We start from the raw sequence: 26722 nt of genomic DNA on the forward strand, positions 1-26722 counted from the left end.
TGCACAGGAATGGGATGTTTTAACACCTGCCTGCTAAAATGCAGGCATGTGTGGGTGCAGAGACACCACACATCTGCTTCTCACCATCAAGAATGAGTCCAGAAAATGTAGGTGGAGAGCTGCAATCTTCTGAATAATTAAATTGGTGGTCTGCAGTTAGAAGCTCTACCAGGAAAGTGGCTGTGTTGGTGCCATGTCAGGTGCTAGGTAGAAGTCAGGGCCCTGGCTTGAAGGAACACAGCTGTTGTACTTTCCTAGTCCTTCTAGTGCAGGGCAAGAGAAATGCCAGCCAATTAGTGCAAGACAGGAGGTAGAGAAGAACCCTCAAAAAGATGCAACTAAGAAAGAACTCCCTTCTCCCCCAAAAAGGCCAAGCCGAGCAGGTGGGAAAAATCCCCTCAAAATTAATACTAAAAGGAGACATTTTCCACTAGAGGGCAACTTTATCCAGAGGGAGATGACCTTATCTAGTATAAGACACTATACTGGAACAAATGAAACAGCTGAAGCCAGAGCTACCTTCAAAAAGACACCTGACCAATTCCACTTCAAACTAGCTGGCACACTCAGCAGGTTCTAGCAGCTTTTTTTTCTCCCCCCCCCCCCCCCCCATAAAAGCACATTTAGCTACATTATTGCAACCAGGCCACAGCTACTGAGCATATCACACAACAGTACCCTGGGCACATGAAGTCACGGCACAGCAGGCCACCCACACCCTTGTATCCTTTTATATAGGCAGAAGAAGCTGGTCTTAAAAGCAGGGGGTTTCAACTCCCATTCATTCCCAAGAGTTAGGATTTAAAGAGGAAGAAGTAGTCCAGCGCTCCAATGTGACATCTTTGCATGGAGGATGCAGGGAAATTGGTTTTAAAAACCATAGCACACATTTGACAGGGTCACCTACCCCAACACGGATCATAAGCTTGTCCATGCCCAAATGTGTACCCTGCTCTACCTACTATAAAAAAAAAAAAAAGCGTCATGGACATAAATATATACATTTACAAGGAGCCTTATAACCACAGCAGATTCAATAGTCAGGTAGAATCAGGTATGCCTTCTAATGGCATATTACCGTGCCTATATCCACAGAGGGCTATATTCCAAACCAGGTATAGAAAAAAAACCCAACCAAGAACACACAGCCCAGGGGCCAGATCCAGCCTACCAGGCCATTCTATCTATCTTGCGGGGCCCCTAAAAACAAACCAAACAAATGTAATATTTATTTGTTCCTGGCTGCCTGTCAAAAGATTAAAGGAGACAGGGGCAGTAGGACCCAGGGGAAGCTGGCAGCAGGATCTAGCAGCAAGCCCCTCCCCACCCCCCCAAACCAGAAGCCCCCAACTAGCAGAGACTTCTGACTTAGGACTGTTCCTGCTTCCCTGCGCTGGAGAGAGAAGCGCGTGTCCCTCGACAACTTGCCAAAAGGCCCTCCGCACAAAATAATTGCCCGCCCCTGCTCCAGACCAACAGCACTCAGGTTTCAAAATATTTGCTCAGTCAGGGGAAGACCGACCAACCACTTTTTTTTTAATTTATATAATATATATATATATTAGTGGTGGGTTTGGGCAGGGTGGGGCTGGTTGTGTGGATCAGGAAGTGAAAATAAAATGCCTGGTTGAAGAGTCCCTAGTGGTTTGGCATCTCTTCCCCATCCTGGTCACAAGGGGTTGCCAAGGTTGAGTGGTCAGAAAGAAACAAAGTGCTCCCTGCAAGACAGGCAAGATCCATTTGCATCCTAGTCTTAAAGACACCTGCTGGGCTTCCCCTGAATTGGAACAGATATGTTGTCAGGCTTGACAAACCAGGTTGTGTTACATTTTAGTTTTTTTTGGTGCAGGAGTGAGGAGTGCCAGTTTTTTCTGATACTGCTGGCAGACAGCCAGTTTTCTCCAGCTGCCTCATCTCTCTACCCCACCCTCCCTTCAGGCTAGGATGGCCCAACCTCCTGACCCCACCTCAGGAATCTGGAAGGAATCAAAGGTCCCACTTATAGGATTGTTTTAGAATAAAGTTAGGGGATAGATTAGATCAGCTCAGATTTCAGCTGTAGATCTTACTTGTTTGTCAGACTAGCAGAGGCTGTTCTACCTGCCCATCCCAGTTCCCAAAATACTCCAAAATTAGCCTCTAATAGTCAGCAGAGAAGGTTGGCATAGGCCAGAAGAGGAAAAAGAAAATAAACTCAAGGTCCCCTGGGAAGATGGAAGATTTTAGAAATTTCTTCCTGCTGTGTGGCTGCAGCACATTCTTCCCATGCCGTGTGGTTCAGGAGAGGTGGAAGTTGATATATTTCTAGTTAAAAAGGTCAAGGAGTTTTCACATAGGAAATGCGCAAGCCAACCTGTAGTGCTTCAGCTATTGAGAGATCCCCTGAAGTGGGCTTTCCTCCCCTGACCACCCTAAAGGCGGTAGCAGGAGAGGCTAGCACTGAGCAACAGGGCTGCGGAATGGACCTCAAAAAGACCTAGGTTAAAAGATTTTTTGTTTTGTTTTAAATATTTCACATCATGGGCCAAATCACTTCCAAATTCAGTTAGAGCTTAACTGTCAAGCCTGCATGGCTCTACCATTGGGCAAGTATCCTCCCTCCCAGACCCTGTCTGGAGCTACAGATACTCCCCAAATCCAGGCATCCTACATGTAAGCCCTAGTCCCTTGGGGTTCAGTATGCCTAGTCTCACTTGATCTTTGCCCCACCAGTGAGAGAGAGACTTAGGATAACAAATATACACTTGAATTTCCTTGTACTGCCTGGTTTGCTCCTCCTATACACTCAGTTTAAGAGGAAGTAACAGGCTCCCAGCAACTAGAGAAGCAGACAAGAACACCAAAAGGTCAACCAGAAAAGGTTTAGAGGAGTTGCAGCACAAGGACAAAGGAGCTGTTGGAGCCATAAATAACTGCTCTCCTGATGGTACATCTTATTAAAGAAGAGAGAGTCCAGAGCTGTGTGATACAGACTGAAGCGGTTGCCAACCTCTTTGGAGCACATGTAGCGGCTTAAACCATTGCCTAGGAAGAAACAAAAAACCACCCAAGACTCAGATGAGTCCAACAGCCATCCCCACCCCCCCAGTTTTAGGGTGGCAGAAGGAGAGGAAGGGAGAAATGAAGTGCCACTTCTGGTTGCAGCAGACACCTAAATGAAGCAGCCAGGCACCAAGTGCAGCAGTGGCTTCCCCCCCCCCCCACTTCCATAGGCCAGCACCCAGGCTGCTCCCACCTTAGGTGTACCAAGTTGCAACTCCAGTCCTTGCCTCTAGAATTGTTCATGTATTAGCATGTTGGAGAACATACACAAATTGCACGTGGCTAGAACCATCCCATATTTGCTAGTAGCCCTATGAACCTCCCCCCTGCACGCACAGACACACACACCCCCTCCACTCTCAGCTTAATCAACACAATAGCTCTGATGAGAGAAGGGAAGGTGACACAGGCCAGCCAGTTGGCCATAAAATTGAAAGGGTACCCAGAAAATGAGCAGCTATCAGAGAAAGCTTTTGCTGGTGACTTGCAACAGCTATTGATGTGGCAGAGTTTCTATCTACACTAGAAGTACTTTACTGACCCAATGCCAACCCACTGGACTTGCCAAGGGCTCCAGCAGCTGCAATGCAGAACCAGCCTCAACATCCCCCATCACTACCTGAACTAACCGGGGTGGAATAACTCAGCAGGGAGCCGAACACTGGGTCACCATCTTGGCCCTCCAACTAGAAGCTCGTGTTGGAGAGAATTCAGATGAGGAATAAAGTGCAGGAAAAAAAAAATGAACAGAGAACTGTTAAATCACAAGTCCCAGAATACTACAACCAAGGGCCACCCACCAAAATTAACAGCGTTTAAAAGCAGAACATATAGTTTGCTCGTGGAACTCGTTACCCCAGGTGGATGTAGCCAGGTTCAGAAAGGGGCTAGACCATGGGTGGGCAAACAGCGGATCTGGCTAGCAGCCGGACTCTGTGGAGACCCAAGGAGCAGCAGGCCCAGCATTTCCATGGAGACCAGCCCCAGCAGCACTGGCAGGACATGTGGACAGGCAGGGAGCTGCTCTAGGGCTGGGGCCAAGATCTTGCAGTGGTGGCAGTGTGGTCCAGAGCTGGGGCAAAGCCATGATCCACTGCCCTCACACCACTGCCTGGGGTACACAGGCCATGAATCGCAGCTCTGCCCCAGCTCTGGACCATGCTGTCACTGCCACAAGATCCCAGCCCCAGAGCAGCTCCCTGCCCTGCCACACCACCCTATAAGCACTGCTGGGGCCAGTCTCCGTGGAAATCCTGGTCCCACACCACCACGGCTCTTCCATAGAGACCCCAGGAGTGGCAATCAGTTGCAGCAATATAGGCAGGGGCTCCTAGGAAATGGAGTCCTCTGTAGGCCTAATTTAGCCTGTGGGCTGGACATTGCCTGCCCCTGGACTAGATATTTGTGGATGAGAGATCTAAGAATAGCTATTGCCAGAGGAAACATCTGTCTATTCTGTTATCTCTAAACCAAATGGTGGTAGATGCCAGGGTGATAACAAACAAGGGACAGAAGGATCTAGGTCGGAGGTTTCTAGAGACTTTTTTTTGTTGCATATCCCCTTCCACATTTACCAGCTGCCTACATACCCCTAACCAGGGTGTTTTATATTTTAAACACTTTAAAAAATGTGGATTAGTATAGTAAAAATTAAATCCTTCATTACACAATTTATCCCATGCATCCCCCAGAGACGTCTTGCACAGTTTGGGAGCTCCTGATCTAGATATACCATGCCATAAGTAGCCTGCATGCAGCAGATTGGGAAAGGTGACAGGCAGCACCTCAACAGATAAGATAGGAAACAAAAAAAAGAGAAGCAGCAGAATGCTTTCCCACTCTGATCCCATCAAGCAGGTGAATAGGGGAAAAAAAAAAAAAAAAGTAGTGGGTTAGTCGGTGGTATACCTACCGAAAAAGGCTGGTCCCCACTGCTCTAAAGCATTTGCTCCTGCCACTGTCAATAGTGAAGATACTGGGCTAGATGACTACTGGCGTGACCCGATATGGCATTTCTTATGTTCTGATTAAGAAACATAAATAATGAGCAATAGTAGCAAGGTAGTCTCAGTGTGTGTCACCAGGAAACAGTTAAAGGGCACCAGCTGTTCCTGGTTTCTCTCTGAGCCAGGCTGTCACCTGACACTCCCAGCCTACAAGGACAAAAGCAGCCAGATCAGTGCCTGCTCAGCTGTCCTTTCTTTGCTCATAAAAAGAGCCTTTCAGCTGTGCTGGTGTTATTGACCATCAGAAGGATATGCCTTTTCCTCAAGTGCTCTCCAGCCTTCTCAGGGAAGAAGAACAACCCATACTCAGGAAAGAGCTAGCATACAGCTTTTATTTAATTATTTATTTTGGGGGAAAGAGACATTGGAGAGGGGAAGGGTGAAAGGAAGTGTCCCGGGGCACTTGACCATCCATATTAAAAGAACACAGACCCCTCTCTAAGCACATGTGGAGGTAGAGACACAGGAGAGGGAAGCTGAAAAGCAGCCAAGTGGTTAGAAAAAGCCAAACACAGATTCCAATTCCTTCCTGTTCAGCTGTTTATAGCACACATCATCCCTTGATCAACTAATGGGCAGTTTGTCAGGCCAGGTCCACACAGGTGTCAAAATAAAAGCTGGGTAGCCAACTAGCACACTCACAGGAGAGAGAAGGGAAAATACAGTAGTGCAACTAAAAGGTGGGGTGACCGGGGCAGCAGCTACAGGTGCCAACTTGGGCAGGGAGCTGGAAAATAGGAGCTGTCACCACAGCCATGCCAGCAGCTCTAGTAGCCAAGCTGCCCTGTTACATGTCTGGGATAATGGACCAAGAAGTGACACACAGATACTTGCAAGGACAAAGTTAGTCTTCTCCCCGATTGAGAATTTGGATAGTAGAGCTTAGCAGTTGAGAACGTTACCCCATCTGAACAGCGTGCCAATTTGTGAACTAAGGGATGAAGTTTTTGCAAAAGTCCTTCCATCCCTTGGGTACGAGGTCCTGTTCTGTAGCCCACTCCAGCTGCAATCCATGCTACATGTGCACAACAGCCAATACCCACCAAATGCTAGCCTTATCAAGAGATTCCATGCAAAAAGGAGGTTTATCTTCAATTCCTACTGCCTTACAGCCACAGGAATAGTTAACCATTGCAAAAAGGTCTGTAACTCATTGTTTAGCATGTCACCAACAGCCAAACACGCTTCACTGCACAGCAGGTTCACAGAAGGGGCAAGAGTTATACGTATTTAAAAAAATCGATGGTTTCCACAGGACAGCTCCCGAATTGTGAGCCAATGAGGATAGCCCTTGAGCAAGAGGTAAATAGCTGTATCTTGGCACTGGAAGGCCATACCCATTTTATCAGGAGTGCTTGGGAAAGCATTTTGTTCCTGTTCTGCACCATGCTATCAGAGGGAGCAGCGTGCCTACCGCATGCACATTTACTTTTCCACCCACCCCAATAGCCACAGTGGACTAGGTCACTGCCACTTTGACATGCCAGAGTACTACAACTATGTACTAGTGACAAGTGCCTGGCACACACCATTATAAGTTTCAGTTTGATGGAACTAAGCCTCTTCCCAGAACTGTACTATAAAACTTGCAGGACAGCACAATTGCTGAAAGCTGGTGTGCTTTCAAGTGCAGTTTGAATAAGAGCAGCTATAGATATCCAAGCCATCCTCTTATTCAGGAAACTGCCTTTATGATATAACCAACTTCATTGGCAAAAGCACTCGCTACTCATTTTTACTCTTATAGCTTCAGAGCCAAACCCAGCACCAGGCAAAATGAGCTGCGCTCTGTTCAGCAAGTATGAAACTGTTACCCAAATCTGAACCAGAAGACTCGTTCTTGATGATGACTATATAGAAGCCAGCAAGGTCCCAGCCAGCCTCAGGTCCAAGTCTGCAGGAATGTCCATTTACAAGGAAAACCAAAAAAACTTAACCCTCTGTTGTAAATCTGAACAGAGAAGAAACATACAAAACCAGAGCACCAAGAAGGAGCTTAAATTATGCCATTCATGTGAATTGATCTAGAAATTATCACCACTTAGGATATACTAGTTACAAAAGGCAAGTCATCATAATAACCCCCAAAATAAGTAAGTCAGAGCCATTCTGCAACTGGGACTTCCTGCCTGAACATTCGTCTCTCCCAGTGTGGAGAGACTCAAGGTGCTAAAGGGAACAAATATATACGTGGAGGCAGGAGGAATCAGACAAACCGCCACATGTTCCATTCTGGCCTCAATACGATACTGCAGGCTGCCCTTCGCAGCGTTACTTCTGCCTCTGCACTCTACGAACGTATCGTTAAGGATCACTGCTTTCTCCAACAGTTCATTTAGAATAAACAGAGCCTGAGAGAGAGTGACATGGCCCGAGTGACACAGCGAGTCTATATCCAATTCAAGTGGTTACAGAAGTCTTCCATCTCAGGCTTCATCCGCAATGGGAAGAGCTTCATTTGGCCTGTCTGACACTCCATCACAAAAACCTACAGCATGAGTATCCTGGTAATACTTAACTCCCACTGTATAAAGAGGTGTCACCTTGCTTGGACACACTCTTATCCTTTAAAGCTGCAGTTCAATTTGACACTTTTCAGAAGTTTTTGGAGGCTCTTAACTAGTCTGTAAGAAACAAAAAAAATTATAGTTTAAAGAGGGAGGTGAAGAGGCAGACGGCAATACAACTTTCAAGAATGCCAAACTTCAACTCCAAGAGTCACCTGCAGGGTTGGGGGGAAGCATCTGACACTTCCACAAGCAAGACCCAGTTGAGGGCTAAGCTTGGTCTGGCTGTAGGCTGGGAGCATGTCACCTGGATGCCATCTGCAAGGCTTGCACTGCAGTGTAGAGGAGGAAGCGAGCCACAGATCACGCCTCCTGGCATTAGGGCAAGAATGGGCAATCTCCTGCCTTATTAAAAAACCAACCAAGAAACAAAAAGGTGCGACAGACAAGGAGGCGGGCGGTTGGCCCAGAAACAGGTGGGTGGGCCAATGGCAGACCAGCCCCAGGAAAGCCCCTTGTTACAGGTCACACCAACTGAAGTCATTGAAGGAACCTCAGGTAAACTGTCAAAAAACAAGTCCCGACACAAAGCCCGCTGCTACCCAGAAGCCGTGGAATACTGTACAACAATCAGCCAGCTTTTCCATGCGTTAGCGGGGGTTTTCAGATGAGGCTAACAACAACAAAAACCAGAAAGTCTGTGAAGTTCAACATCAGGGACTGGGCACCCTCCCTCCCTCCTTCCACAGCTCTTTGGTCAATCTGAAGCTACATTAGCCTGTAGCTCTTCCCCTTGGGAGAAGCTGGTCTGCATTTCATTCCAGCAACAAGGACCAAATGCAACGGCATCACTAGAACTGAAGGTCCTTGCTCATTTTGAAGGTATCCATCAGTTGAGAACTTGTGGAAACAGGGGAAGAAGAAGGGAGAGGGAATACTACATGGGACACAGCTTGCCTCCTTTGTCAGAGGGGGAGACATGGTTAAGCTCTACCAGTACAGGAGAGGCAGTCATTCAGACAAAGGCTTCTCACAGGAAACTACTAGCAAAGAAAGCTTAGTACTCAATTTTAACTTGCAACCGCTTAAAAAAAAAAAAGCTCTTGCTCCGTTTTAGCCAGCTAAACCTCTGCAATCAAAAGCACACAGCTTTGAGCTCTATACTCATCTAGAGCTCTGTCACCTGGAGTGCTTTAAAGAGCCTTTGTGGATTTTGCCATGCGGCTATTCACTGTGTTGCATGCTACAATTCCCATAGGCGTTAAAAAACCCTGCACTAGAAAAAAAAAAAGAGAGAGTGGGACAATGCATGTGGTTGCAGTGTGTACCACCTGCAGCCAGAGCCTGGCCAGCCAGAGCCATGCTCTAGTTGCCAGCAGGCTCTGTGCACCTAGATTGCTACTGCTGGAGCCCCCAGGTAAGGTTGCTGGGGCCAGCCCAGGTGCTAGCATCTCCCCTACCCCACCCAGAGGATATTTCTCCATACTGGACACAATGTACAAGGGAAAAGCATGAAGTTTGTGGCACTGCTTCCCCTCCCCTCCAGCAACTACATGCCCCTGGATGTGGGGACACAGCCCATCCGTGTCATTTCCAAGGGAGATGGAGGCATTTCCTATTCTTTTCATGCTGCATGGACTGAGCCTCATCTCTTCCTACATCTCTCCCAAACTCCTCCCCAGCTGGGTGCTGACCTTACATCCAACCCCAAAAGGGTCCTCTCTATTTTGCTGTGTGCAATGTAGCGATGTTAGTCACACTGCAAGGATGAAGCTGGCCCATCACCAGCACATGCTAATAGCTGTGCCTGCAGACTGCTGACTAAGCAGAAGCAGTCACTGCAGCTTTACTAGCTCCCACCAATTTCCTATTATTACATGAAACATCTAATAGTTTGGTTCCCTAACACTCTCCAGTTACTACAAAAATACACCGCCTCTGGCAAGTGAATACTGGTACCTCTTGTTTTCAATGGAGGCCTGGATACAGCATGCATTATTTGTGAGTGTAATCAACCTACTTACCAAATGAGAGGCGGCATTCAATCCTAAAATTCCCCAGAGCATGCCAGTGTTATTTTACCATGTGGCAGAAATACGTGCCAGGTACCGATAAAACAGGCATTTCCTCTCGCAGGGAGGGACTTCCATACACAAGGAAGAAAAGCCTTAAACAGGTTGCAATCATTTCAGCACCTCTGGGGCAAAGCTGCTTTTGACTGAACTGCTAGCATAACACCACACTGCCCTGGGGTTGCGCCACTGTACTCTTAAAAACATCTATTCTAGAGTATCCAGAAGCAAAGGCTTTATTTTCAGAAACAATACATGGAATAGCGACAAAATAGGTACGAGAAACTGTTGTTGCTGCAAAATTTCAAACTGTAGTGGGGAGAAGTCTCTACAGACCAGAGATGCATCTCAGCTGTAACAAGCAATACTTGCAAGCCATGTGGGGCAACTGCTGCATGGTATAGCCATTTCAATATTTCTGAGAGTCAGAGGTTCAGGTGAACCTCATATCTGGGTTGCACCTTATACAGAGACAGTTTGAACATATAATACTGCAAAGGACCAAGAGACATTAAACATCTTGATATACGCATGACGAATAGCTCAGGTAGAGCCGAGGAAAAGCAAAAAACAAACAAACAAACAAACCTAAGTTATCTGAAAAAATCAACGTATTCCCTCCCCCACACCACCATCCCTTTTGGCTCTTACCTTTGTCCGCCAAGGAGAAGGTGCTGTTAAAGTACTGCTCCTCAACAGTCCATGCCGTGTCATTGACTTTGTTAGACACCCCACAAAATCCAATGCAGCTCACCTTGATAGCTGTAGAAGGATAAGACCATATGTGAATCCTGGAATACAACTCAGTGGCATTTCCAGGCCAATCCAAAAGGCGTCAGCTGAACAAGACTGAAGCCCACATGAGATCACAGGGTCAAAAAGTTAGTTTTCCTCAAATTGCATCATCAACTGTAGTTCATGTATTGATGCTCCACGTGTACAAGGTAGGAGAATTATGAAGAGACCAGAAGGTGCATTACTTTCAATTCAAGATATTTCTTCCCTTTGTTACTCTCATAAGGAGTCAAATGCAGCATTTCTCCCTAACAGGCACTGCCTAGGCTGTTCTCAGACTTGCTAGGCTTTTCAAGAGAGACTACAACCCCAAAAAAAAAAAAAAAAAAAAAATCACAGGACTTGAGCCCTTTTGAAACCATTACCTTTGCTCCCCGTTCTCTCTAGCTCTTCTTCTCAATTCAGTGAGCTCTCCTCCACACCCTCTCCAGCACCATTTCTTGTGCTGAAGTAGAGAGATTGCAACTCTTCAGTGAGCCAGCAAGAAGAAAAAACAAAAAACCCCCCCAAAAACAGAAAACAAGAAAACCACACACCACACCAGAAAACAAAGCTTGCTACATTTGGGTCAGTGATCTAGGAGAAGCTAGAAGGACCCATTAAGCCAGTGATGGGAATAAAGAGCTGTAGGCGTGATGTGACCCTCGACTTCGTCAGGGAAGTGGACTTCATTCCCCTTCACATAAAGAAGTATATTACACATCAAGCCATAAAAACAGCTTCTTTTGCAGCTCCATAGAAAGGCCAGGTCACACACTAGCCAAGTACTTGTTATCCAGAGAAAGGGGTGCCTACTTTAGGTATCTAGTGGATCGGTTCTCAAAAAAGGGCTATTTGCTTAGTGTGGGCATTGGGGAAAAAAACAAAACACACACTGTCAAGGTCAGGAACCAGAGTAGTTTTTATTGAGGTACTTACTTACTAACTACCCTTAAAACTGAGGTGCTCAGACATCCAAGTAGATTTTGCACTTCCTGTACTGGTGTGGCAGGGAGCTATTTAGCTTCACTGTAGACTTGGTGCACCGAGGTGCAGGACGGATCCAGTCACTTTTCCTGCATCACTTTCAGGCATTAGTGAAAAACCTGAAGCCCTGGAGCTCCGCCTGGACTCCCACCCCAACAGCCTACTCACCAGGCAACCCTTTGTGCCCTGGTAACACACAGGTTCAGGAAACAAATATATTCTTCCAGGAATGATAACAACATCAGTATTTGGCATAGGAGCAAACTTGCCATCTTTACTCTGACCATTGCAGCCACCTAGCTAGTACTGAATCCCAAGTTCAACTTCTAGTCCCTTGCTCCAACTATTGAACCATACCACCTCCTAGAGACATTTCCCCAGTGCCAAGCAAAGCTTTTACCAACCTAAAACAGGGATCAGCAACCTATGGTCTACGTCCAATGGCTCTAGGAGCTGCAAAAATCAGGTCCTAGTGCCAGCCTGCTCAGTCAGATGTGAGCTGGGCAATTCCAACCCGCCACCAGAAAGCCATTGCAAGAACTGTTAAAAATCTAACGAACAGCTTCTTTTGCAAGTGGCGGAGAGGAGATAACAGTGCTCTCAGGGCCAGAATCAGAACCAGAAGTTTAGAGAAGTGCACGTCATTTCAGAGAACAGCATGAAGTCTGAGGAGGGAGTTTTCCCTGTCTACTGTTCTGTTATGTTTCACCCGCACCATCAGTTCAGGCGGCCGGAAGACAGTAATTCCCTAGCAATCACAGCAAACTGCCTTGTTTATGTTGGCCTCCCCTGAAACTAAGGCCCCAATTTTGACAAAAGCACTTGGGAGAGAATTGCAGGAAGAAGAATCGATCGGACATGAACAGAGGATACCAAGGAGCCTAAGACATGCCTCCTGCTCCCATGCTCCAGGCTGCCGGCCTCGTGCAGGTAGGAAGCAGAGGTAAGCCTTTATGCAATAGCAGCCAGCCCATTTTGGCATTCTAGTGCATGTTATGTGTAGTTCCCCCCCACTTTCATTATAGACATTAAAATCTTCCTTGCAGAAGTCTAGCAGAGAACAAGTTTAGACACTGCTCTGTACGCAGACATGTTTCCAGGCATGAACCTTCATAGATTCATAGATGCTAGGGTCGGAAGGGACCTCAACAGATCATCGAGTCCGACCCCCTGCATAAGCAGGAAAGAGTGCTGGGCCTACATTACCCCAGCTAGATACACATCCAACCTTCTCTTGAATACCCCCAGGGTAGGGGAGAGCACCACCTCCCTTGGGAGCCCGTTCCAGACCTTGGCCACTCAAACTGTGAAGAAGTTCCTCCTAATATCTAATCTAAATCTGCTCTCCTCCAGCTTGTGGCCATTATTTCTTGTAACCCCCGGGGGCGCCTTGGTGAATAAATACTCACCAATTCCCTTCTGTGCCCCCCTGACGAACTTATAGGCAGCCACCAGGTCGCCTCTCAACCTTCTCTTGCGGAGGCTGAAAAGGTCCAGTTTCTCTAATCTCTCCTCATAGGGCTTGGCCTGCAGGCCCTTAACCATACGAGTGGCCCTTCTCTGGACCCTCTCTAGGTTATCCGCATCCTTCGTGAAGTGCGGCGCCCAGAATTGCACGCAGTACTCCAGCTGCAGGTCTGACCAGCGCCCGATAGAGGGGAAGTATCACCTCCTTGGACCTATTTGTCATGCATCTGCTGATGCACGATAAAGTGCCATTGGCTTTTCTGATGGTTTCGTCACACTGCCGACTCATGTTCATCTTGGAGTCTACTAGGACTCCAAGATCCCTTTCCACTTCCGTGCCACCCAGCAGGTCATTTCCTAGGCTGTAGGTGTGCTGGACATTTTTCCTCCCTAGATGCAGCACTTTGCATTTCTCCTTGTTGAACTGCATTCTGTTGTTTTCTGCCCACTTGTCTAACCTGTCCAGGTCTGCTTGCAGCTGTTCCCTGCCCTCTGGCGTGTCCACTTCGCCCCATAGCTTAGTGTCATCTGCAAACTTGGACAGAGTACATTTCACCCCCTCGTCCAAGTCGCTGATGAAGACATTAAAGAGTATCGGTCCAAGCACCGAGCCCTGCGGGACCCCACTGCCCACACTCTTCCAGGTCGAAACCGACCCATCCACCACAACTCTCTGGGTGCGACCCTCCAGCCAATTCTCCACCCACCGGACTGTGCAGTCATCCAAGTCACAGCCCCTTAACTTGTTCACCAGTATGGGGTGGGATACCGTGTCAAAGGCCTTCCTGAAGTCCAAGTATACGACATTCCACCCCTCCTCCTGCGTCGAGGCGTTTTGTGACCTGGTCATAAAAAGAGACTAGATTGGTCAGGCACGATCTACCTGCCACGAACCCGTGCTGGTTTCCCCTCAGCATAATTTGTCCTGCCGGGCTCTCACAAATGTGAGCCTTGATGATTTTCTCAAAGATTTTGCCAAGGATGGAGGTGAGACTGACTGGCCTATAGTTACCCGGGTCCTCCTTCCTCCCCTTCTTGAAAATGGGAACCACATTGGCCCTTTTCCAGTCCTCCGGGACTTGACCTGTGCGCCACGAGCGTTCAAATATTCCCGCCAGTGGCTCTGCAATGATGTCGGCCAGTGCCTTCAGTACCCTCGGATGGAGCTCATCCGGGCCTGCCGACTTAAAGGCATCCAGTTCCTCCAAGTGCCCCTGCACCACCTCAGGGTCCACGCATGGAAGTCTGGTGCCTTGCTGCTGCCTCCCTACACTCCCAGTGAGAGACTTGTCGTGCCTCTCACTTAGGAACACTGAGGCGAAGAACTCGTTGAGGAGTTCAGCCTTGTCCCCTCTGTCCGTCACCAATTGTTTCTGCCCATTTAGCAGGGGTCCTCTTCCTCCCTGGGCCTTCCTTTTACTCCCTATATATCTAAAAAACAATTTCTTATTGTCTTTTACTTGGGTTGCCATCCTCAGCTCCATGGTAGCTTTGGCCTGTCTAACTGCCTCCCTACAAGCACGAGCAGAAGAGGTATATTCCTCTTTGGTGATCTCTCCCTGTTTCCACTTTTTATGTGCTCCCCTTTTGGCCCTTAGTCTGCCCAGGATTTCTCTGGTCAGCCAGGGAAGCCTCCTGGCCCCTTTCCCTCTTTTACCTCGCACGGGGATCGTCTCGCTTTGTGCTCGAAGGATAGCTTCCTTAAGGCACAGCCACCCTTCTTGGGCTCCCATCGTTTCAAAACTACTACTCTGCAGTGCGTCCTTCACTAATCGCCTGAGTTTGCTGAAATCAGCTTTCCTAAAGTCCAGCACGTTCACCCTACTGGTTACCTTACCCACTCGACGCCTTATGTTGAATTGTACTTTTAGGTGATCACTGTCCCCCAGATGGCTACCGATCTGTAGGTCCCCTACTATGTCATCCCCCATTGCCAATACCAGATCCAGTAAGGCATTCCCCCTAGTGGGACCATGTACCTCCTGCGTCAGCTGGAGGTCCTGTACACAGGTTAGAAACCTGCGTGAGCGGTGGGACTTTGCTGTCTGTGTCTCCCAGCAGATGTCCAGGTAGTTTAGGTCCCCCATGACCACCGCCTCTTTAGCTTTTATGGTCTCTGAGAGTTGCCTCAGGAGCCCCAAATCTATTTCTTCCCCTTGATGTGGGGGTCTGTAGCAGACCCCTACCACCAAATCCTTTTCTCCTTGCCCCCCATGTAGCCTAACCCACAGTCCTTCTACTTCCTCATCCTTTGATTCTGTCTTGATGAGGGTTGATGTATATTGCTCCTTAACATAGAGCGCAACCTTCAAAGTGTTTCAAGTGCTGTTAGAGACCACAATGTTGACAACACCTTGGACTCAGTAGAAAGATGAAAATCAACTGCTAGGAACATGGAACTGCGCATTGAGCCATGTACCATGGTCTGGATCTGCACACTAGATGCAACCCAGTCTTTCCAGGGTTTGTTAATGAAGCTCCAGCTGCATTTCCGGGCCAAGCTTCTGGAAAAAGTCATCTCACAGTTAGGACTGGTTATAAACCAAATACTTTCATACTGGAGTTTTCAACCACTATCCTCTGGCAAAGCAGCAAGGAAAAAACCACACACCAAAACAAAAAAAACCAGAGAGAGAGAGCATTACAAGCAAGTTGGCCTTGGCAAAAAAAAGTTACAGAAGGGTTGTGATCCACTCTGGCTTTGTATCTTGAGCAGAGAGAAAGAGAAGACAGACTTGCAAAAATTAGCCTACTCTATCCCCTGTTATCCAACAGCAAATGCTGCTCCTCAGATACAGAGAAAGGCATATTGAGGAAAGCTACAATATAAAATAAGCAACACATTACATGTCAGTCTTTTCTCATTTTCCTCTAGTTCTGTGGCAGCAAACTTAATACCTTTGGTAGGCCCTTAACTCCCCCAATTTTTGCAAGGGCTCCACAGATCAGCTTTCAGACCTCTTCCAGGTGAAGTAATCCACTTATCTGATGGCTGTGGAAGCTAGGGAAAAGAATAGATTCAGATCTACCTTTCATACCAAACTTGTGTCCCGATCTCCAAATCTCAGACAGTCTCTTGGGAGGTCCTGTTTGACCACTTACCTCCTATCGATCCAATCTGACCTCCTCCTCTCTATACTGGTAATCACCACCCTTCCGGCTACAGGTTGTCTTCAGTTCTGCCCCTTCCCACACAATGGCTCAAGCAGCAATCAAGTTCTACTGCTCCACACTCTGTTGCCTTACCACTTGAACTCCAGCCCAAGCTGTTCCTTATTTGGTTCCCCTTTCCCCATCGTACAATTCCCCCCCAGGTTCCTTATGCTCACTGAAAGAGAAAAGCTCTGAAGTGAGGACATCTACACATTCATTAAGTGTGCCATAATTATAACATTAGATTTCGTACTTGTAATTACAGATACTACCTTCATGCACTGCAAGTCAATGCTACTGTGCAGTAGTAGTAGCAGCAGCAGCAGCAGTGCATGCTTTGCATGTGATGTTAATGCACACTAGACTAGTTCTACTGCATATTAACATGGTTTTTGCCATGAAGTAGAGAGTTAGTCTACTGTGCCTTTAGGGTCCCATGTAGACCCATCCAGTTTCTAAGATAGCATCAAAAAATGTCTACAAGTAGCAAATACAATCAAGGTTAAATGGTACAAAAATTTACATCATTACATTTCTTATACCTCTGCTGTACAGCTTGGGGGAAGAGTAACCACCATTAGATCTGCTCAGTACATGAATCCCTACATTGCCCATTAGGTAGTTAGAATACCTAACCTAATACCTAATATGGCACAGGAGTTGTATCTATATGCAAAGTGCATTAATTCAGACAAGCTGCTCCTTAAATGGCACCAGGAATGACAATTCTCATCAAGAGTCAATAGAGTACAGCATCCAATGCAGACTTCCTTGTTTACGCTAAGAGAAGCCAAGCCTCTGAATTAAGCCAGCCTGTCAGGAGACTCTCTAAACAGATGCCTTCACACTACAGTACTTACCAGGCACACGGCCAAACAAGACATTAACAGTCTGGCCAGGAGTTGTAATCTCTTGGTTAGTAGCATAAGATGCACACGGTTCTTAGTCAGTGAGCCAACAGGGGTCACATCCTGACAGGCTCATGCTGGAAAACAGTGAGAAAAACTAGTGTCCAAATCCCTCAGGCAGCACTTGGAAAGGAATCCAGCCCTTCATGCATTAAAAAAAAAAAAAGGAGGACCTGCAACAGGGAAGGGATTTAGGCTTTCTGATATAGATCCCAGCCCCATTCAGAACAGCAAGAAGAGGAAGCCTAGGTTTATTGGGATCAGGACCCCAACACACACCAACCAACCAAGTGGCCAAAACTTGTCACCCATCAGCCTTTACTCCTTGCCAGGGAAGTGGGAGCGTTCTGGACAAAGCTACCATGGGTCTTGCCGTCTACCCCTTCTCACACCACTTGCTTAGTCAGCCCATCTATTGCAGATCAGCCTGTTCCCAAAGCCAGGTCAGCTGATCTTTCTAATCAAAACCATTTAATACTTACAGCCAGAGAGACTATTTGGGTCTCTTAACAGGAAACTCTCAACAGGCCACCTTTAGAGGTTCATCAGTTAATACCATCTGGTGCCCTGCACACAAGCTGAGACCTCCAGCTTGGCAATTAGATCCTGCTGGTGGGGTATAGTGCTCCGATGGTCTTGTTCATCAGGCACAGCACTGCATCCACATGCAGCACAGGGGATACCACTAGACTTTCACAGCTTGCTTTAACCAGTCAAGTCACACTTGGCCTCCTTCCTTAGGGCCCATGGCTACTCTGACATCTCACAGCTCCAGCATTCAATACGTCTGGCACTGAACAGCAGTGTTCAATCTAACGGTTAAGGCTAAAATAAAGGACACAGGCAGAGCTAACAGACAGGAGACTTTTCCCAATCAGAGGGGGCTACTCTGACAGCTTGTTTAGGACTTGGTGAGTCAGTCACAGCCTCAGGTTGGCTAAAGGAAGCACTACTTGCAAAGGTGAGAAGAGGTCTGCTTTAAGAAAGGAGGGAGGTAGCACTTTTTTTTTTTTTTTTATATGGTTGAAGAGAAGCACCTTCCTGAGGAAGAGGCCAAAAGGTTGCAGGGAAATATTTTTGATAGGTTTTAAGAGCATGTCACTGTATTGTTACTTTGCAGTGACTAGAATTGCATGCTTCCCTCCCACTTCCTGAGGACAGGCTGTGTTGATTGTTGCAAGAGCCCTGTACAGTCAGGATTAATATTCTCCATTTAAGCTGCACTGTGCAAGAGGACATGGAGGGCTGAGGAGGTTTCCTCACTCAGTTCACTCCCAAACTTGGGCACAGGCACTCACCTCTCCAGACCCTCACTTTTAGAATAGATTATTCCTGAAGTGGGGGCTCTGCAGGAGTCATTTACACCACAGGAAGGAATCTCTCCATGTTCCAAGTTTCCTGGATGAGTAATTTTGGTTTCTCCATCATTTTAGGCCTGCAAGTGCTCGCCAGGTTGGGAAGCATGTTTGTCAGAGCTACAAAGCTTCAGCAAGATGAAAGGCAGAGAGTAGTTTCACTACAGTCTTAGAGGTCATACTCGAACCCCACACCTTGGACATTGCTGAAGTCTCCTTGCTGCATCACTGGAGTCCATTTCCAAAGGAGAAGATTTGGGGCCAGACAGCAACAGAATTATTCCTCCATGACTATTCCCTTCATAGACCGCCCCCTTCCAGGGCCTGAGCTCTCCATTCCTGGACTTGCAAGTGAGACAATTCCTCTGTTAAGAGCATGAGAAAAGTTCTCAGCTAAAGAGAGGCAATAAAAGATGCTTGCCAGGGTTAGAAGACAGCTCTCTCTCCCCCCCAGTGAGAAGAGATAATTCAGAAAAGGGCTTGTGTTATAGGCAGAGGAAGGAAGAACTGCATGAGAGCATTTGGAAGTGTGAACAGCACACTGAGGCCCCATGCCCGGGTTTAAGGAGTGGTGTCAGATTAGGAATCCAAGGGAAAATTTCAAGCCAAAGTTACAAATTCCAGGAAGCAGGGCAGTCTGCTATCCATCAGAGGCAAACCTATGAGAAGCAGTGAGGCAGGGGCCAAAAGAGGGTTGATGACACAAGGCCACAGCCCTGCTCACGTTACTAAAAGGTGCAGTCCCATCAGCTAAGACTGCATGCTGGAGCACTTAAACGGAGGCAAACGAGGGGAGGTTATAGTTTAAAGCCAGCCAGGCACTGGAATGACCAGAAGTCCAACCTTTCATGTGAGCCAGGCAGGATTTTGAGTCTTGGTTTTGTTCCTAGTGGGTAGATGTCACAAATCACAGCCAGCCTCAGAACAGAACCACATGCCTTAGTGGTATCTAGCAGCTGCTGCCACCCCTATCTTACCCAGATGACTCAAGATGAGCAGACTGTCATCCACACCCCTGCACCTGTCAAGTGGTTACAGCTCGTTGCAAAAGGTTGTCAGCTTAGTATTTTTACTAAGGCAGACACCCTGGACAAGCCACTCCAAGGCCCCCCTGACAGGCAACACTTATGTGCATTCCCCTTCCTGCTCATTTTCAGGCAAGTTGCATGAAATCCAACACTGAAATCTAAAAGCTACCAGCCACCTCAGCTTCCACATTTCTGCCCTTTCCTGCTCGATGTGGAGTCCTGCCATTAAACCAGTTGTGAATCCCAAATTGAAATAAAAAAGTGCCATGCATAAAGTAAAATCTAGGGGCACCTACCATTTCTAGCATGGACAGACCTAGTACAGAGCCAGCTTTGCCCCGCACTGCACATCCAAGGAGCAGGCAGAGAAACAGGTGCTAACCTGCCGTGGGGAAGGCAGACTGATCAGCCACATCTATGTCTGGCTTGGGCATGTCTGCTTTCTACCACGTGAAAGAAGGAGAGTGGTTAAGTCATGTTTGGCGCTCAAATGACCTTTGTCAATTCACTGTTGCAGCACCCACCTCAGGGGAGCTCGAACTTCAACACTAGGAGAGCTATGAGCAAGGACACATCCAACCCATTATCTGGGGATGACAAGCTGTGCACAGCACATCCCCCCTGCATAAGGCAGGAAGGTTTAAGACTCCTCTCCTTCCCAGGCTTCAGTCACCTGCCAGCCTGCACTAAGACAGTTACATGCAATGACAGGAAGCAAGAAGGAACAGGAGTCCAGAGGGCAAATCCCTCCACACTTTTGCCACCCCCTTGCAAGCCAGCACCCCATCACCACAATCTTCACAGGATACAAGGAGGTACTTTTCCTCCCCCCCCCTCTCCCCCCCCCCAAAAAAAAAAAAATAAAAAAGGCAGGGCTTGGTAATACAACCTACTAACACTCTGGCAACAGAGACATGCTTTCAGGGGAGTGAGTTTGAGGAGACTCAAGGCAGTGGTGGGGGGAGAAACGGAGCAGTCTGTACTGCCAGTACCATGCCTGTACTAGAACAGAGGAGGAGGTAGTGTTGATAACAAGCTGTTTGTTGGCAGGGAGTAAAGAGAGCAAGAGATATCTGAATAATGCTATACCTGGCATTCTCCAAGTGTTCAAGTCCATATAGCCGAGATTTTTAAAATCAGGAGGTGATATGACCACAGCCCTTCCTGGCTCAGAGCAGTGCAACCCTAATCAAGTAGCTCCCAGGGTGTGGTCTGGGAACTGCTTGGCCATACAGTGGCCATGTCCTAAAAACCTCTAAGCTGGGCACCAGGCATTTTAGTTTTAACCATTAACTGACAGCTCTCAGTCCCTGCTTATTGCATTGCTTCATCAGCATAGATGCAGGAGCCGTGTTCCCAGCACAGTGGTGCTTCCCATAGGGCTGTCACACCAGGATGCAGATAAAACAAAAACACAACAACACGCACAAGTACTCTGGGAAGCTGGTGATGCAGTTTCCTGACAAGGAGGATTTATCTGAGCCTTAACCCTGTTTTCTTATCCCTCCCCTTTAGAGGAGGAGTCATCAGCTACCACTGGACCTTAATTAGATCTTATGTCTGCATGCACAGACACGCATACGACGGAGAAGGAAACCCATGTGCCTTCTGGAGATCTGCAGCTAGCTAGATTTCCCCCTCCTCCCACCAGGGCAAGAGGCCTTCAGAAGGTTCAGTGAAGAAGAGAGGCCAAAAATAGCAATAGGCAGGCCCTTTATGAGAGGAAAGGAAAGGAAGGAAGGAGACGAATGGTCTTGAGCTTTCCTTGCCAATCAATGAACTAGATGGGAAGTGGCTCTTCCCTAAATCAATAGTGTTGGCAATAGCAGCACCACATTTAGGCCCATCCCTAGAACAGACAGACAATGGAAACAGATATCACTTGATGTCATTTCTGCCACCATACATTTTTTATGGTGGCACAAACTGAAAGCAAATAAATCACTATACTTGGTCCTGCCACAAAGGAAAAACCTGTCATACCCACTAACTTAAGGTAGTAACAGACTCTTCCACCTTATTGCGGAGGACATCCATTAGCTCTGTGGCAGGAGAGTTGTGAGCAGCTGCTCTGGAGGTGGAGGGCCTGTTAAGCCCCAGAGCACCTGTTCACTTTGAGGCACCCCTGGCAAAGCTCAGGAAGCCTCTTCATAAGCAGGAAAGCTTTGTTTTCCTTGCTCGGCCAGACCCAGTCCCTGCAGTGAAGAAAGAAAGAGTCAAGGAGATCATATCACCACTTGTCCTACCCATGACATCCTACCAGTAGGACAGCAGTAATGTGCTTTTTGTTGTGGACATAGCTGGACATCACAGCACAGCTGATCTGCCTCATTTTGGTGACATCTATTTCTAGCATCAGTGATGGATCCTTTCCCCACTCCCACCTCCAACAGACTGAATTGCATCTGCTATCCATGCCACAGCTAGCTCCAAGCCTAAACACCACTACAGCTAATACAACTGGATTATGCCACAAGGGATGTGGGCTGACCACTGAGTGGGTCACTTGAGGCTAGGCCAGGTGGCCAATCTTCCCATTTACACTGCAGTAAAGACTGGGCCCATATTCATAAGCAGTGCAAAGTGTAATAGAGATGATCCTGACACTCCTGTAATACTGTTAGTTAGCACAAGTCTGAGGCTAGGGCCCATCTTTAAGCCACTTGCAGGTGGGGAAGGACATGTCATTGACTTGCTACTTGGGATCATGCATTAGCTGCTACTAGCCAGTTACATCTGCCTGCTCTTATACAGGTAGGGGTGAGCTATACTGTTGTAACTTTAAACCCAAACATAACTGTAACTGGAGTTGGAAGTTTAGCTCCAATAACATTCAGGTTTAAAGTTACCCATATGAGCAGGCTATATTGATACACAGGAGCAGGCTGATGCAACTGCTTCTTGAACAGCTTATATAGATATCAGTTCATACTGGTATGAAAGTAGGGGACAAATACAGTGGATAAGTTTGTCCTGGTCCCAATTTAAGCTAGCAGTTGAGGAGCCACTTAAATGCCAATTGATGGGTATTAACTGGAAAGATTAGATTTGGTAGGCAGTGAATTTTAGTCCTGGACTGCTGGTGTTAGTCCAGACAAGCCTCTGGTGCAACTTGCCTGCCTGCCTCCGACCTCATTTCTTAGGGCAGCACATTCAAAAAGCAGAATCTCTTGTGGGATTTATATTCCTCACAGACCTTGCATGACAGGGAAAACACAAGATCCTACCTTGTTAAGGAGTCTGTGTGACAAGCCATTTCTCATGCACAAGTTCTCAGCAAAGTGCTTCTACAAGGGATATATTTGTATATTATCTCAGATTTAAAAAAAAAAAAAAAAGGCAAAATCCTGGTATGTTCAGTTCTTGCTACCCTTGGTTGGCTCCAAGCCAGGCCCTAGCTTTGTGGGGAGGGAAGAAGTTGGGTTTCAGATCAAGGTCTCTGCACTTCTGCTTGCCAACAGCGATCAAGGCAGAGACAACTTTTTGAAGCCAGAAAGCTTGCAAAGAGCTGTAACATCTACTGGTGGAACTTTTGTCCCTGTTCAGTATCTAAAAAAACCAGGCAAAGTTAATTTGTAGAGATGGCTTGATGGGGTGAGGGGCACACACACTGAGGGGTGTGAAGTCACTCATGTTTGAAGAGCAAGAAAACACACAGACAGGAGACAGAGACAGACTCAAAAAAGAAGCCTGCCAACCTTCACTATAATGCCTGTTCCTGGCAATTGAGGACTTGGAGAGGAAAAAAAAAAAGAAGTTAAAGAAATGGTCCTAATTAAACCATTAATCTCCCAGCAGATTCTTAGCTATCCCCGCTTTGTTTGCAGGATGTAGGGAACCACATTCAAAAACTGAGATGGTCCCAAAGTCATCGTAGACATAGGAACGGGGGCCTAAAGGAAGCCAGCTGAGCAAGGAGGGGTAAGGGGAGGAGAAAGGTTGGCCACCCGCAGCAAGTTGGCTCCACAGCTTTGCTAAACAAAGTGCTGCTGCTTCCTGGCCAGGTTTCTTGCCCACTGTTCCCTTTCTTTCCCTACCCTTCTGCAACAAACTGGATTCATTTCTACTTGGCAGAATACAGGGCATTGCAAAATGCATCCAGGTGAATGCCCCATCCAGGGCCCTGGCACAACTGGGCTGGAGGCTCACTCGGGATTCAGACTATTACTGGTACCTGCCACCCCACCCATTATTACTACACCAGAAAAGATGTGAGGAACTGCACTGGTATAACCAAGTTCAGCCTGTGGTGACCTAGAGGGATGGCATAACTCCTGAAGACTAGCATCTGACACATCACAAACCAGAAAAGAAAAAGTTGATACAGTTATCCCCTCACAGTTAAATTTATAGGCTAATACTTACAACATTGAGTTCTGGCTCTATTCCCAGACTTTTACCCCTACTCCACTTTGTCACTTCCAATCACAGCCAGTTATTCTCCTCCCACCTCCTGCATGACCACCCTTTAGACGCAATATTGCATCAGTGCATGTTTTCAGAGAAAGACAAACAAGCCAGAGTTTGGAGGATGCAAGAAACCTTTAAAAAAGAAGCCATACGACACAGCCAAAGAATGAGCAAGCAGAGCGGTCTGTGTGCATGGATATAGGCACACAGTTTGTGTGCATTTGAAGATCTTGGATCAGAAGGCAGGGGCACACAGCCGCAAGGCTGGGACAGAGGCTAAGCAAAAAGAAATGCTGGCCAAGCTTCATGTTTGAGACCACCTTAAAAATGCAGATCCAGACTACTGACAGCAGGAAGCGAGTAGAACATGGAACAAAGGAAACAGCATATTAAAAACAGTTATGCACCGAACAAGCTGGGGGAGGAAACGGTGGTTTTTCTGCCTGCTGGTACAATGGCTTTTTGCCTGACCCAGGCACAAGGAGACACACACACGTACATGCATGCCAAGCATGCAACTGAGCTCATTGCAAAATACCTTGATTGGGCAAGAGATGAAGGACTGACACTAGTGTGCCCTGCTCTGCAATTTGCTTTTCTACAGCAGAGCCTGGAAGGTGGGGCTGCATTATCCTAGAATCATCTCTGTTAGTGCTGAGCTTCCCCCATTTTGGAGGGGAGAGAAGTCACAAGCGGGTCAGTACAAGAGCTGGGATCAGAATCCAACATGGGAGTTGGAGCCTAGAAGAAATACCTGCCCTGTACATTATTAGACAGACAGCAACTTGCTAGCCTTCTTGGGCTAAGGAATTACTTTGACAGCTTCTAAGACAGCATTATGGTCTGGCTTTTTACGTATTCCAGTCCATAAAAATCACCATTAGGCAACTGAGGCAGGAAAAGCCATCCAATTTCAGCAAGGAACCATGCCCACAGATTGATGGCCCACTGGGATCACATTGGGCAAGGGAGGGACAGCTGCTACAAGCCAGTTTCCCTGTTTCTTTTACAAATGCATCTGGTGGAGTTCTCAGGATAACCAGCACAGGCCAAGCATCTTGGTATAAGCAGTCTCTTCCTTTGCCCTCTCCAGGACTCCTCCCTTGTAATTATATGAAATTCACACAAGCATTTGATGATCAAGAGAATGCCACTACACTCACCATTATATTCCCACTCCGTTGTCCGAGTGGATTTTTGTTGACAGCCGTATACACAGCCTGACGCCAGAACAAAAAGACACCTGTCATAGTAGTCTGCAGGGACTAGAGGCAGGTTAGTACTAAGAGAGGACTCCTACAAAGGTCTTGCCCCCCCCCCCCCCATCTGATTTCATCTCCCCCCATGAAGTCCCACCACCACAGAAGAAAATTCATCCCACTGAAGAGGGTCACCCCAAGACCCACACACCAGTGATGCTTCAGGCTCAGGCCACAAATGATATTTTCCCCTAGACTCCATGCTCTGCCTCTGCTTGAATGGGGAGGGTGCTAGAGACCAATGCCCAGCACTTATGTTAGCAGTGTAGGGGACACGAAGACTTCATACCTCCAAGAGCTGCTTAAGATGCAGCAGTCAGTGATTTTATTTTTAGGAGGGGCAGCAGAAGGGAACTGCTTTTACAGGCCCAGCATTTACACCAAATAAACTGTACCTGCCATCACCTTCACTTGATCATACAAACAGTGCTTTTATACAGAGCTTTGTTGCCCCCAGGCCCAGACAATAGTGAATCAGGCCCAAGCCTTGCTAACCCAGGCAGGTTGCAATGGCTACAATGTGCTCTTCGTGCAGAGTTTAGCCCACTCAGGAGAGAGAGTTTGGAACAAAATATAGCAGTATACTTTTAGCTTAGATACATGCAAGTCTCTTCTAGTTAGTACAACTGTAGGACTGGAGGCAAACTGCCAAGCTACCCCACAGGGATATATCCAGGGTTAAACACATAGCCCCTGTAGCAACAATAGTAGCTTTATTCCCCTTCAGAACAACCTCTCCTTCAAAGGGTGCAGAGTGAGTTGCTTCATTTCATCACTTCTGGTTCTTTTAAACTATTGCTGAAAAGTTGTTCTCTCAACTCTCCAAGCACTGGTCAAACCTCCAAATTCTCAGGTAGCCATTTCCACACCAAGAGAAAGCTTGGATTGCAGCAAATTCAGTCTCCGAAACATCCTGACAGGTCTGCCGTGGGGAAGAAAGCTCAGCTCACTTGTCACCATCCTCCATAAAGGACAACTGGTACATCCTGTAAGCATTTCCTTCCATCGTAGGCAGATCAGAGCGATATTACCCCTTTCGCCCCTCTCCACCCCGGTCAGGAACATGTGCGCCGCTTTAGATAGAAGCCCATGAGTTTAAACCCAGCACGCTTCTCCGAACAAACTCATCTACAGCATCAGGTAGTTTAAACAGCACACTGGCTACTCCAGGAAGAAAAAAGCAGTTGCCTGAATAGCTGGAACCAAGTCCACCCAACTTGAGAATGTATGACAAGCCTCTCTTTACACATGCTGGAAGACAAAAACAAGGAAGCCACGGAGAGGCTGGGGGGGGGGGGGGGGGGGGGGGAAAACACACAAAACAAAACCCAGTAAGAAACACTAAATTTGTGCTCCAGATTCCAAGAAAGCTGCCAAAAGTAACTGTAGTTTCTTAGCAACCGGCATGCAATGCTTCAGTTTCTATAGTTGGGTCCCAGAAGGTGACATCAAGTAGGCTCTATTTTAGCAGCTCCTCTTTATCCTCCTTCTGTCACTCATACCACAAGAGCCCTCCCTTCCCCATCCTCACCTCCAGCTTCTTCTCAGAGGTACAGCCAGCTCTTTAAACCCAGACTGGTCCATTCTAGATCTGGCTTCGAGTCAACGCCCCTGCACTCTGGGCTGAAGGGAAGAGGGGTCATCTGGAGGCTAGGCTCCTGGCGAGAGGGGGTTACTCTACATTTAAAAAAAAACCCAACAACAAAAAAGAAGAGACACAGCCATATAGGACAGCAGACTTGCCTATACAATTG

At 47.3% G+C, this 26722-nt stretch overlaps 1 protein-coding gene across 1 annotated transcript in view; it reads right to left on the reverse strand.

Moving 5' to 3' along the window:
* The window catches only part of ARRDC1 (arrestin domain containing 1), a 62964-nt gene that overhangs the window by 21789 nt on the left and 14453 nt on the right, over positions 1-26722 (reverse strand). Inside the window, exon 2 of the mRNA XM_090022378.1 lies at positions 10279-10389. Coding sequence (XP_089878504.1) covers positions 10279-10389 — 111 coding nt within the window. The remainder of the gene's footprint in view (positions 1-10278; positions 10390-26722) is intronic.

This window comes from Crocodylus siamensis, chromosome 11, assembly GCF_052110815.1.
Source record: "Crocodylus siamensis isolate JL-2025a chromosome 11, ASM5211081v1, whole genome shotgun sequence".
Lineage (NCBI taxonomy): Eukaryota > Metazoa > Chordata > Crocodylia > Crocodylidae > Crocodylus > Crocodylus siamensis.